Source organism: Cryptomeria japonica, chromosome 9 (assembly GCF_030272615.1).
Source record: "Cryptomeria japonica chromosome 9, Sugi_1.0, whole genome shotgun sequence".
Taxonomy (NCBI): Eukaryota; Viridiplantae; Streptophyta; class Pinopsida; order Cupressales; family Cupressaceae; genus Cryptomeria; species Cryptomeria japonica.
Genome location: NC_081413.1, coordinates 478,066,153 through 478,080,230, shown reverse-complemented (window position 1 = coordinate 478,080,230; position 14,078 = coordinate 478,066,153). Strand labels below are relative to the sequence as shown.

Genomic DNA, 14,078 nt, shown 5'->3' with positions numbered 1-14,078 from the left:
TGAACTCTCAACATGTGCAGGAACATCTTTTCATTGTATGTGAATTGCTACGAGCTAATTTGTATGAATTTCAAAAATTCAATAAAGAATCGGAAGGGGAAGCTTATTTTACCATGGCCCGTTTACAGGTGTGTTCTGTTAATATCTTATTTTTCTCTGAATGCATATCTAATATTATTAAATGTTTTTTCTTTGCTGCTCAAATGTGTCCCAAATATTAGCTTTCTGAAGGCCTATTATATGCTTGCACATCTCCCTTCCCATATGCAGTTTGGAATTTTGTTATTATGTATATTGAGTCTATTCTGGAGGGCTTCTCTGAAAATGTTCATGTACATTTCCATGTGCAGTTAATAGCTCGCCAGTGCTTGGAGGCTTTGGAGTTCTTGCATGGTTTGGGACTTATTCATTGTGACCTGAAGCCTGAAAACATTCTTGTAAAGAGTTACAGTCGGTGTGAAATAAAAGTTATAGATCTGGGAAGCAGCTGTTTTCAAACAGATAATTTATGTTCATACGTACAATCACGTTCTTACCGTGCCCCAGAAGTTATTCTGGGTCTCCCATATGATCAAAAAATTGACATCTGGTCGCTTGGCTGTATCTTGGCTGAACTTTGCTCTGGAAATGTAAGTTTTGATTTCATGTCTTGAGAAATCTTTAATGATTTATTCATGATGTTTGCAATAGATAACATAGACAAAAAAATTCTTACATATCTTTCTTATTGCAATTTGGAATTGTCTGGCACTTGTTTGTCCTTTGCACGAGAAGGAATTGTTTTGACAGCCCTGTATCTAGTAGTTGTCAGTATATGCATCAGACTTATTCCCACTTATCTGTTTGCCACAGTAAATCACCATATAGTGAAAATTTTAGTGTTTATTGGCATCCAATGGTTAGAATGCTAGTATTTCTTGAGCAAGGAGTACATGCTCCAGGATAATAGAAGAAAACAAGTAAACACATAATGTTAACAACCAGAGATGACCAAAATATTTCATTGTGCTAGGATAAAGATGAAAAGTAAGCTCTGGAGTTGAAAACAACTTAATAAAGGACTATGTTGGATTTCAGGATTGGTCTCCGGTAGTTCTCCAGCTGTACAGCTTCTCTTAGCTCTTAAATCTCTAATACAGCTTCTCTTAGCTCTTAAATCTCTAACATTGGTACCAGCCTTAATGAATACAATGCAGAAGGCTCAAGCTTGAGCATAAAACTGAATCTTAGTGGGAGAGCTTACTTTATCCTCCATTTTTTAGGATGGCTTGGTATGTGAGCCATTTGTTTACAATGAATCTGCAATTAGAGGAATTACTAATCACCAACAAAATGAGGTTCATTGTCAAGTTACTCCTAATCTCATTTATGCATTATTGATGTGACAAGCAGAGTAATGTGTCCACATTCAATCATTGTATTTACAGTGAATGAAATTTTTTAGCAGTTGCTCCTGATGGTTGTGTTTTTTCATGTTGTATAAATAATAAAACCTTCAAGTCTACAATGAAGGTTTTATGAATTGAATTTAGCATGTTAAGGACAATTACAGACAAAGTGACCAATTGCATTTTGGAGACGAAGGAAGGAAGTATCAATCCTATGCATAGAAGATTTTCAAATTAAAGCATAGAAGGATTAACTTCATTGACAGACGCTCAATGTCAGACAGGTAGGAAGCGTCTTAATCCTTTAGTCTAAAGGATTTAGCCTAGAGATCAAGGTCAACTGTGTGATTAAATAGTGACACACATGATAACACCCTGGATGAAAGTGATGATATATCTTTAAATGTTCAGAGGTTCTTCATAACAAAACAGTTTCATTCATTGAATATTTTGTATAGGCTCTATATCTTCTCAATAAGAGCCTCAAGGCACTGTTCGTACTTCCCTATGAAATCAGTTTTGATTTGAAATAATTAGTACATCCTGTTTTTTATTTTCTATCATCCAGATGACTAGCCCAGCCAGAATTTGTGTATTCAGCCAACCTGAAATCACTGCCTTCTAGAAACACAATGTCACAATGCAAAGGCTCATTTATATGTGCCAGAAACTTAGAAATTTCTTATTGCATTCCAATTACAAACTTTGATGAAGTAAAAAATGGAGAATCAAATGCCCATCGCATAGTTTATCTAAGGACTAGTAAAAGTGAGACAAATAAAGTTCTCTACCTACTGCCCATGCAAAGTTTCATCTACCTTTTTCACATATTTATCAGTTGGTAGCTTTACCTTGGTTTTTATATGTGTAGATTATTCACATTCTACCATCCTGAATCCAACAACATGGAATCTGTTGAAGTTCCTTTTGTTAACACATGAAAGTGATTAAATCATGCAAGTTGCTAAAACAGGCTGTCTTCGGCAACAAAGATTTTTTTCCCTTGTTATGAAAGACACTTACTGTCTTCAATTCCGCAATCATATTATACTAAATACCATAGGTACAAGACTTGGACTCGGCTTGGATTTGACAAGCTGTTTTTTGACTTGGTTTTGACACTCAGATTTGACAAATTCAAATTCTTAGGATTTAAAGTTTTTAAGCACCCTTCATTATATCAACTTTGAAGACAAAATAAACTTATCAATTAGAAGCTAATTTAATTGCATACTCAAGTATCCATTGATCAACAAGTACAAGTATGCATTGATCAATGAGTACAACAATAGGGGCGTTACTTAGGTTAGGGATTGATGTGGAAAATTTATATTATAAAGTAATTCATTTACTTGGGATTTAATAGGGAAGAAGTTGAAAGAATATTGTTTTTTCATCTAACATGGCCCAGTTTTTCTTTTTATTTTGTTGTTTTTTCAAAACTAGAGTGGGGGTTTGGGTGTGACACAACCAATGGGGTCACATATACCTTTATGGTGGATGCCATTTTTTATAATAGTATTATTATTAATAAGCTCTGCGAGTCCTCCAAACCCTTTAAAAAACACCCAACTATCACAAATTTAGGTATGAGTGTTTTCAATTTATTTTTCACTCTTAACTTGATCGAGTCTTAATGCTAGGACTTGTTGGGTACTTATGTCCTTATTCTTTAAGCCTTAGTTCACTTTGCCAACTTAGGGATTTGCTGAGTTTGGATGAGTCTTGTAACTATACTAAATACAACCATGTTCTTGTTATATTGGAGATTCCCTATTACAAACTTACATTTTTTAATTCTTGATATAACATAAGACCAACTTTTAACACAAAAAGAGTCAGCAAAGAAACCTAGTCAAACCATAGTAGCATTCCATCAACACAACATTGCAAACAACTAAATGGAATTCATTATCTAGTTTGAAAATAGGGAAAATTTGGGAAAAAATTGGAAGCTAAACAACAATGCAATGATTTTAAAAATAGAGGATAAATGTTAATTTTGTTATTTCATGTCAAGTAAAGTGTGTATAAATAAAAACATACTCTATACCAGTGTTACAAGACTCGGACTTGCCCAAAACTCAGCAAGCCAATATTTGACCTAGACTCAAACTCGACACCTAGACTAGACAAACACTCAACAAATTAAAAAACCCATGAAATTAAGAGATTTTTGAGGATTTAAAACTTGTTTCATGCACTCTGTAATAAATAAACCTTAAAGACACAACAAACTCATCAATAGAAGCTACTTTGATCACAAACACAAGAATACATCGATCACATAAGTACAAGCACAAATTTTAGCTAAATGAAATAACACATTTAGATATATAAATATTGTTAAATGTTTACAAAACTTATGGAATATGAAATCCATGGCATCCAAAAGAAATATCAAAACAAAGACTAGAAGTCGATGGCTCATAGGAGCCTACATCACTCGACAGTTGGCCCAATATTACGAAAATCTTGTGTGGGCGTCTAAGATAGGTCGTGGATGATATGATGTAGCCATGATATCTACCTATGTCTCAGTGACACTCACACCAACATCCAAGGTTTTTGCTTGTGCTCTCTCCTCCTCCCCTGCCATGGCTACTGTCTCTACCTCTCTAGCCAGTTGATCAACCCAATTAAGGTCCTCATCACTAAAGATAGGATCCTCAACTTCACTGATCCAACCTGATTCCGAATAAACCTCCTCTAGTATGGTGGGTAATAAGTGATTGCCCAAAATCTATTTGTGGCAAAGGGGATGGTCGTAATGAACATAAACTAGATTATTCAACTTCTTCATTGACAATCTATTATGCTTCTTGGAATGTGCTCAAACATACTCCAATTTTGCTCATAACCTAAAGCATTGCATGGTTGGCTTAAGATTCAAGCTACAATCCTCTGAATATTTTGTACCTTAGCACCAAATCTTTCCCACCATGCATCTGAGATTAGGAAAAAAATCAATCTCATCCAACTTTAAGTTTCCATAATAATAATGTAAAAAAAAAGAAAAAATATTAATTTTTAAACTCAAGTTATACCCTTAATAGATTTTTACCTGGTTGCAATGTTAATTGAGTTGCCTTGCATAAATGTTGTTCAAATAGATTTCCTTGTGTAAGTCTAAAGATATCAATCTCAGTGACTATTTGTGCTCCAACAACAGAATCAAGCACTATCTGCTCTATATGACTATGTAGAGCACACTCAAAACTTCCTCATTCGTCTTAAAATCAAGGTGTAATTGGATTGTTTGATTGAGAAAATAAGAAACTGCATGTAGGGGCTTGTGAAGTTGGAGGTGCCATCGTCCATCAATGATTTCCCAAATGGAGTGATACTTATCCTTAACTCTTGCATAAATGAATCTAATGGCCTCCTTGGCCCTATCTATGCCCTCATATATGTAGTCCATTGCAGGCTTCTTTCCATCAACTCATAAGAGAACCACTAAAGTATCTGTGAATTGCAATTATTGTGAAACATTAACATAAGTATGTGTGAAAAAAAAGAAGAAAATAATATAAAAATATGAATAAAATTATAACGTAGATTTACCTCTATGATCTCCGTAGTCGGTACCCAAAAGGTTTGCTCATCAAAAATCCATTTTGCCACATCAGTCCTTGCATTGGTTAGGATATGATGAGGAATTCCACTCCTTACTAAAAAACATGAACCTCAATGCTCCGTTTGCTTGAAGCAAGGATTGTAATGTGATAAAATTGGTTGCAAACCGGGTTATTCCAAGACGAGCCAACTTTTTCTTCCCTATGATACGTCTCATAAGGTTGAGGACCCAAGTATGAGTGCATGTATTTACAAATATTTTTGTCGATCTCCACACATGCTTTGATCCATAGAATCTTGCCTAGATCCTCTAATATGAAGTCAAGGCAGTGAGTAGCACAAGGAGTCCTCAATAGTAATGAGTGCCTATCCATGAGTATTCTACTAGCAACATAATTTTCTACATTATTTGTAACTACTTGCACCATTTTCTTCTCACCCACCTCATCTAAGATTCCCTCCAAATCTTCACAAAGGAATTCAAACACTTTTTGTGTTTCTCAAAGCATCAATAGATTTTATGAACACTGTGCCACCTAAGAAAGAAACAAAATCAATGATTTGATAAAGTATAAGCTAAAAATATTAATCACTAAACCAATGCATTTCAGGAAGTACAATCACCTAAGGAAGAAGCAAGAAAATTTAGCAATATTCTATTTCTTATTTCCATCCAACCATTGGTCATGATGGTGCAACCCTTCTTCCTCCATATCTCTTGTTGCTCGTCAATTTTGGCTTCCACATCAACCACCTTTTGAGACAAAATTTATCTCCATGCCATTAGGGGCTTTGAACCCTACCGCACAAAAAATAATGGCATCCACCATGTTGCGAATAAGGAGACCTAACACAAATGAATTAAATTAAATAATTATTGTAAAATTGAGAGTTTAAATTTGAATTTGACATACCTCTAAAATTATAAATTCAAGAGACAAGGAATCAAACCATATATTTTAAAACAACAAAAGAATTACTTGGCTGCATGGAATGGAATGGTGCAATAGAACCAAAAGTCTCCAATTGCATTTTTAGTTACATCATGATTATCTTTGTTCCAACCATGCTCTCAAGTGACGGTTGGGAACCCAAAGTAGTGTGTGGCAAAATATATGAATCTAACCTGGATGCGTGAACTTTAGGCCCAATGCTAACATTGCCACTGCGACTACCACTACCACTACCACCACCACTACCACTACCTGAAGATGGGCAAAGTGGTGGAATAGAAGAAGAAGACTCTCCAATTTCACCAATGGCTGCCATCTCCTCTCTTTGCCTGGTTTTTTACTTTTACTGCTCAAAGGTTTCCAATTGAATTTGCACTTCATGCATTACATCAACAAACATTGTTGAGCATGTTTTAGCATCTCGATATGGTATATGTGCTAGATGGTATTTTAATATGTTAATGCCTCGCATAACATCAACAGCCATTGTTGAGCATGGTTTAGCATCTCAATATGGTATATGTGCTAGATGGTATTTTAATATGTTAATGCCTCCCCCATGTAAAGTTTGTTTATAATGAATACAAGCTAACTCTCCTTTTTTTCCCCAACAATGGCATGTTTCCAACAAGGATCCCTTCTAATTGGGGTTCTGGACATTGTGATAAAGGCAATTTATAAATTTAAAAAATGTTGCAATAACATATACATAGAAAAAAATAACATTTATGGTTTATAATTAAACTAATATAAAAATTTAGAGTTTGCAACTATAAAACTAATTTTTTTTATAAAAACAAATAGGGTTTGTTCTTTGGTCCACTAAAACAAAATAGAAAAAAAAAGAAATGTAAGAGAGTAATAGATTTTTTATTTAAAAAACTAAAAAAAACCTTCAAAATACAAACTTGCCTCTTAAATCTTTCTTGAAATCAATGGTGAGCTTTTCCCAATACTTTGTAGACTCCTCTAGATGCACCAAAAATAGCTACAAATCTGCCCAAATGTAATTCAGCCACCAATTGTCATTCAATATCCTTGCTAGTTACACTTCAATGCAATCCAATTTTGGCTCAAAAATAATTTTTTCTTTCTTTCTCCTTTGGCCTGAAAATGAAATTAAGTTGCTTTAGGGTGAAGGATACAAATATAAGACACTTTGTTTTGCATGAATTGCTTATTCCCCCCCCACACCCCCCTAATTTTCACTTAATTGCAGCTAGGTTTTCCCTACGGGACTCACTGATTCTGGCAAGTCTATCGAGTACCTAGCTGCCCAGTCTCCCAGACCTGTTTAGGGTCTCTTGCCTCGTGACTTACCAAGTCTGGTAACTATGATTTATACACTATAAAAAGTGACATAGGACTTTAAATATAGATATTTTTTACTTTCACCTAAGAGAGTTTATATAAAATATAAAAAACCTATGGCTACCCCTAAAATAGTAGGTTGTTTTGTTATGAAGCATCACCCACTATATTAGGGACAGCTCTGTCTTTTTTACCTAACACCTTGTCAAATTAAAAGGAAAATCCTCATTGTGGTTTAAAATTTAATTTCTAAAAGAGACATATTCAAAGTAGTGTAACTTAAAGAAAATATAAACTACTCTAACCATATACCAAAAGTATTAAATCTTCCTTTACTATGTACTTTATTCTCTAACACTAAGTTTTAAAAAATTATATATATATATATATATAGAAAATAAAGGTTAATCGTGTGATTTCTGAGTGAAATCCTACTTTAAGTTGAATTGTAAACTGAAATGCAAGACAGTTTTGTGTATGGTGGTTGCACTTGATGGATACTTTAACATCGTGTTATACTTTGGTGTTACTTTATTCACTTCTTTTATCTATTAATTCTGTGCAATGAAAAGGTTAAAAATAAATAGAAGTATTGATTATACTTATTAAACCTGTAATTTAAATATTTGGTAAGTTATTCAATATTTTTTCAACATGAAAAATTAGTGTGTTGTAAATAAAGTGACCACAAGTTAGCAATATCTATCCCATTTATTGTTTCAACTTTCATGTACTACAAGTAAATGATAGAGATCCTTCTTTTAGTTTATTTTCTAGATTTTTGTGCATGTGGGTTTGTATCATGATTAGTATCCATGACACTTTCTTAACACAGTTTTATTTTCAACTTGGTATAGTATTTGTGTCTGACTGAAATGATTTCTCACTGTAGGTTCTATTTCAAAATGATTCCCTGGCAACATTGCTTGCACGCATGATAGGTATACTTGGTCCTATAGATCCTGAGATGCTTGCACAAGGACGAGATACACACATGTATTTCACTAAGAACCATGTGTTGTATGAACGGATTGAGGTTTGTATATGTGACCGAGATAACTTTTTATTTGCAATGAATCTTATGTTTTGCAAAAAGAAATTCTGAGTCTGAATAGAAGAATTAAGTTTGTATGGACCAGTATGATGAACTTCAGTATTTGTGTCTTTCATGCTTATTAAAGAGTTAACCTAAGCATCAATATGTGCCATAGAATGGTGATGAGAATCATTTTTCTAAACCCTGTTCCTTCACGAGTTTCACCTGTGATGGGAAATGTATGAATTCCTTCTCAAGGCTTGTTTCTTCCATTAAGTTGATCTCTTAGCAAAGTGCTTTCTCTTCTTTCTTAATTAGAGAGATTTTCAGGCAGAACTTTATATAGGGTGCCATGCAACTCTTTACAAATTTGTATTTCTGCAATTTGCTGCACTGCGTACTCTAGAAAATGTTCTAGGATGTGATCTTTACTTCAAAGTTTCAATATTGTTTTGTTGTAGAAAAAAATCTGTAAGGACAACAAGTGGACCTCATTTTTTTTATCAGCAATTTACTGAACTGTATTGGTTTAGAGAAAAGTCTCAGAAGTGAATCTGAATCAGCAGCAACAAAAATTTATTGTCATGCATGAGTTCCAAGCACGAACCCAATTAGGGCCATGAGAAATTGTTGCTGATGTAATAAAGAATTTGATGAAATGAACTTTATTAAATAATAAAATCTAACAGTTTTGTAGAGATAACCCATAAGCAAAAATCTTAAAATACAAATTTCTGGAAGTGAAAACCTTATTGATGAATGAAATCTGCACTGCAAAAACAATACTATGCTTGGACACCAACAGCAGACCAATTGTGAATATTATCCAGTCTTCTAGTTAGGCTGCACAATTGTGCATAAAGGAAAGACCTCCTATCACAATAGATCTTGCATACTTTTTCCTGGGGAAGTTATGCTGTCCTTTCTTTATCCTTGTAAAATAATTAGCATTTGCATGGCTTTGTTTGCTTTGTTATCCTAAAGTAAGCTTTAGCCTTACATGGATTTATTTGTTTTATTCTATCTTCATACTATAAGCTTATAATTTATTCAATTATTAGCTATGGAAATAGGTTTTCTGTGAGTCCTGCACCCTTCATTGATAAAAATAAAAGAGGCTTAAGTTCAGTTCCCACCATTACCATCTTTACAATAACAAGTTTATCCAAAAAACTCACCGAACTGGTGTCAAAGCTACAAGAGACCAAACTAGAGTTCTAATCCAACTGATGAAACACGCATGATCACTTCAAAGAAAAGCCGATAGGTACCACATGTAGGACAGAAACAAATGAGATAGGGCCATTAACCATAATATAATAAGCAACATCCCAGACTTGAACTGCACAAAGCTTCTGAAGCTAACATTCAGCTTAAGCTTCTGAAGGGCCACTGTCTGCATTGCCTTTATAGTAGATACTAGATATTTATAGGGAACATCAGTTCTGCTAACATCAACCTGAACTTGATAACATGAGTGCATGGGTGGCCTTTCTCCTTATATGACAAAATTAAAAAAGGTTGGTTGTTGCTACTAGAAAAAGAAACGAGGGTGGGTGCAGGCATGTTTAGTGAAACCAAAACAATATGCTCATTGATAAAATCAAACATTTCACCCATTGCTGATTTCCATATCCCCAGATGCACTTTGATTGCAATCTTTTGTGCTTTCAGGAGGGCATTTGAATTATCGATTACAGCATTCCTCAAAGCTTGCCATCATCCTGCTTCAACAACACATGCTATAGAAAATCATTGATAGCATGCTTGGCTGCCACCGTTTCTTTTGAATGTGTAAGATTTAGCTATGAAGGTAGCCACCCAAGATCTAGAGGCCAAATGGAAAGCACAATAACAAGAGAGAAACAAAGTGACAAGAATAAACTGTATTCCTATCAATGATGCAATAGAATCAATCAACTAGATTGAATGGAATGAATTGGAATGAATGAAAGTACACAGGAGACCCCTTGGTTAAATAGGCCAAGGTGAAACATAGAAGTGCATAAGTGTCATAATCTTATGACATGAGACAAAAAAGGATAAGCTATCATCCCACCTAAAGTGGAAAAGTAATAGTGTGATAACACCACTAAAGGTGGATCACCCACCTAAGGTGGAAAAGTGAAACCACAAAGGGTGGATGTGATAATATGATAAAAGCACTAAAGGTGGAGACACCACATAAAGTGGAAATGATAACATGATAACACCACCTAAAGTGGAGATTCCAACAAGCTCCTATGTGGCCCCTGTTGTGACATTTTCACACATCACCCCATTGCAAATGGGGATCCCCACTTTTTTTTCACTTTCTAGGTTAGTTGTCTTAGCTTAGTCGTTTGGTAGTGTCTTTAGCTATTAACCTTTTACTTGAGGAGGCGCAATGTCTTAGGTTGTCAGGAAGTGATCAAGTCATGTCTCTCTCTTTAAGTGGAATTAAGGCCAGTTTAGCTCTCGGGGCCTTAAGAAATGAACAATTTGTGATGATCATTTCATTTGATCGTCATCATCATACACCTTCAAGATCATAGATGGAATGTTGAGTCTAAGTGTGGAGAACTGTCCAAGAAAGTGAAATGCTTGAGGAGAAGGTAGTTAGGGCACAAAGTTCAAACAATGATGAACAAACCTTGTTAATGAAGGAAAAGCCCTTGAAATGGATGAAGTGAGTGAAGTGGCAGAATGGAGCAAATCTGGTCACTTACAGTGACCCCTCAAATCTATGCCTTACTTCATTGTCACTTCTAGTTGATGTCAAAATCTCCGATCTTCCTTAGCATCAACTTCCACTTGACCCTAAAAACCCCGACCAGCTCACAAGTACTTCCAATTGCTTGTCAAAAGTCCGATCAGACTGAATAAGTCCTTATACTTGGTGAGTTGATGCTGATTGAGGTGAATCCTTAAGGTTTTGAAGGTTAATGATGTTGCTTAAGGTTGGTAAGTTTGCTGAAAGTAGAAAACACATTGAAATGCTGATTGAGAAGGTTACATGCATGCTTTAGAGGTCAGTTCCAGTTGACCCTCAAATATCCAACCTGCTGGATGCCACTTCCAGTTGGAGGTGAAATCCACAATCACCTTGTGCTACTTCCAGTTGCTAGTGAAATCTCCAATCTGCATGAAGTTACGTCCACTTGCAGCTAAAAATCACGACCTACTGCTTGATCACTTCTAGTGGATAGTGAAATCTCTGACCTGCCTTAGTGACTTCTAGTTAGTACCCAAATTCCCACCTAAGGTCATAAACATAATGTTTACGCTGCTAGAGATGGGTGATTTCAGTGTTCAAGCAAGTAGGTGATCAAAATTGACGGAGAGATGCAAATGAATAAGGATAAATATAGCCACTTCCAATTAGCATCCAAATCCCCGACCAAGCTTAGTGCACTTCTAGTGGGACTTGAAAAGTCCGACTTTGGTGTAGAAGAGGGCAATTTCAAGATGATCAAATTTGTAATCAAAGGTTGTAGATGACAAAAGTTGGAAGTCTTTACTTCCACTTGAAAATGAAATCCATGACCTCCTATCACCATTGCCAGTGCCCCCTAAAAAGTCCGATCACTATGCTATGTCACTTTCAATGCCACACCAAATCCCCAACTTGCTTATAGTCACTATTAGTGACACTTCAAAAACCCAACCTACTCTAAGTGACTTCCAGTAGGAGCTGAAAAGTCCGACCTGCTGTAGAACACTTCCACTTGCTCCAAGAATCTGCGATCAGGCCTAGAAGAATAAAATCAGCAAGTCAAATCTATAAGCAACTAAATCATACCAGCAAATACTTTGAATCAGACCTTGAAAGTTAAAGATCAGACCTGAAAACATAGAGAATTAGATCAGATTTATTGATTTTCATTGTTTTTAAGGTCATGGGGACTTCACTGGATACATCAACCCATTGAGTGTAGTATATCAGAGCAGCAGGTCAAGAGAGTGAACTTGCTCATTTCAGCATTATTAGGGCAATTCAAACCATGAACAAGCAGATTCAGGCATGACTGAAGAAAGGGATAAAGGAGCAGACTACATTTCAACATCAAGGCCCACCAGCAAGGGAATCAAGGAATCAAGGTCAAGAGTATTCCAAGGATGTAGATGAAGGACTCAGCAATGTACAAGGTGAACATCAAGACATACAAAGCCAAGCATGGATGCAGGACCCTACAGTGTAGTGAAGAATAGTACAATCACATAGAAGATTAAATTACACAAAGTGGCATTTTCAAGAATTAAGACATGAAGAGATGCTGAAGCAATCTTGAATTTCCTCCGGAAATCCAAGAATCATTGCCAATACATGAAGTATTCAAGTTAGAGCTACGAAGAAGGGATCATGATTAGGACCGTTGTGAACAAAGGAAGGATCAAGCATAAGCATCACAAGGTCTACATCAAATGCAGCACTAAGGCGGAATTCTCAAACAAGAAGATGAAAAGTGAGATGATCAAGAAGAATTGCAATTACCTACACATGTGATGAGTTACAAGGATCAAGTGGCTGAGGTGGTGCCTAGTCATCTTCAAGCCAATCACATAATTCTAATTCAAGGTGTCTAGATTCAATGCACTTGACTCATCCAATGAGGCAGATAACTACCATATGTGGGCACAAAGTTCGATGTACCTACCCTCACCATCTACTGGTCGAAATTCAAAGGATGTGTCCCAAATATTTTAATTTTATCGTTGGTCAAGCATTAAATGCTATGTAATGGGTTTAACTAACCCTAATTAGGGTTTTCATCTTTCAATCTTGGCCATTGATTGTGAATCAATCTGAGCCACTCATTGTAAAGAGCTATCTATATAAGGCTCAGTTTTCTCATTTGAAAAGGTTAGTAGTTTAATAGTTAATAGTTAGATAGTAGCTAGAGTAGAGTAGGAGAAAAAGAGATTGTTGTCAAGACTTTGTTGCAAGAAGCATATTATTTTCATTGAAGATATGGTTAATTTCATGTGTTGATTTGACATATGTAGGATCTCTACTTCTCATTTATTTTCATGTTGATTAGATGGATGGAAGCTATTGTGGATGATTGATGGTGAAGTTCTTATGTTCACACTACTAGTATTTCATTGATTGTGAAGTATCTTGCATAGTCAACTAAACTCATTTAGCCAAGCTTAAATTCAATTGCTACTTCTTCATTGATATGCATCCTCTTGATGGTGTCTATGTCCTTGGTAGTGATTTGAACATCATTTTTCTCTCTTTAGAAGATCGCACCAGCTTTGCCTAGTTGTTCCTTGCATGGCGAAACAACATGGTTGAATTTCACTAAGTCATTCATAGTCTCTTACATTCTTAGGATCTTAGATTAACTTTCTCAACCCTTTATCCTTTTGCTATTTTTTAAAGTCAAATAAATTCCTATGTTCTAGTAGCATTCAAGTATCAGCGTAAGTCCCCCTTGTGATTCCAGCAAAATCACATCATACACATTGAGTCTATCCAAGAGAACGTCAAGACTTGACATTCAGAACCTTGGAGTCACCTCGTATGATCACATAGCTTAGCATTTGAGAGGATTTTGTTCAAGAGAGGATAAGATACCTTGGTATTTTATTTTGTGTTGAAGTGCATAAAAAACACATCAACAGTCCCTAAGTAAGCTTAAGTGACATGTAATTAGGACGTAGAACAAGGTATAACAACTTAATTACACCAATAGAGTGGACCAACAATGCCACACTTAAGGGATATCCAAAAGAGAAAAAATTGGATAGGGAGATTATGCCATAGGAGGACCCAATATTATGGTAGACTATGCACGGGCCTCATTCATTGACAACCACACTAACCAT

General features: G+C 35.5%; 1 protein-coding gene across 1 annotated transcript in view; it reads left to right on the top strand.

The window, feature by feature from the left end:
- LOC131075977 (uncharacterized) overlaps positions 1-14,078 on the top strand; it is a 53,752-nt gene that overhangs the window by 14,386 nt on the left and 25,288 nt on the right. The window contains exons 5-7 of the mRNA XM_058012988.2: positions 21-128; positions 351-629; positions 8,121-8,264. Coding sequence (XP_057868971.2) covers positions 21-128; positions 351-629; positions 8,121-8,264 — 531 coding nt within the window. The remainder of the gene's footprint in view (positions 1-20; positions 129-350; positions 630-8,120; positions 8,265-14,078) is intronic.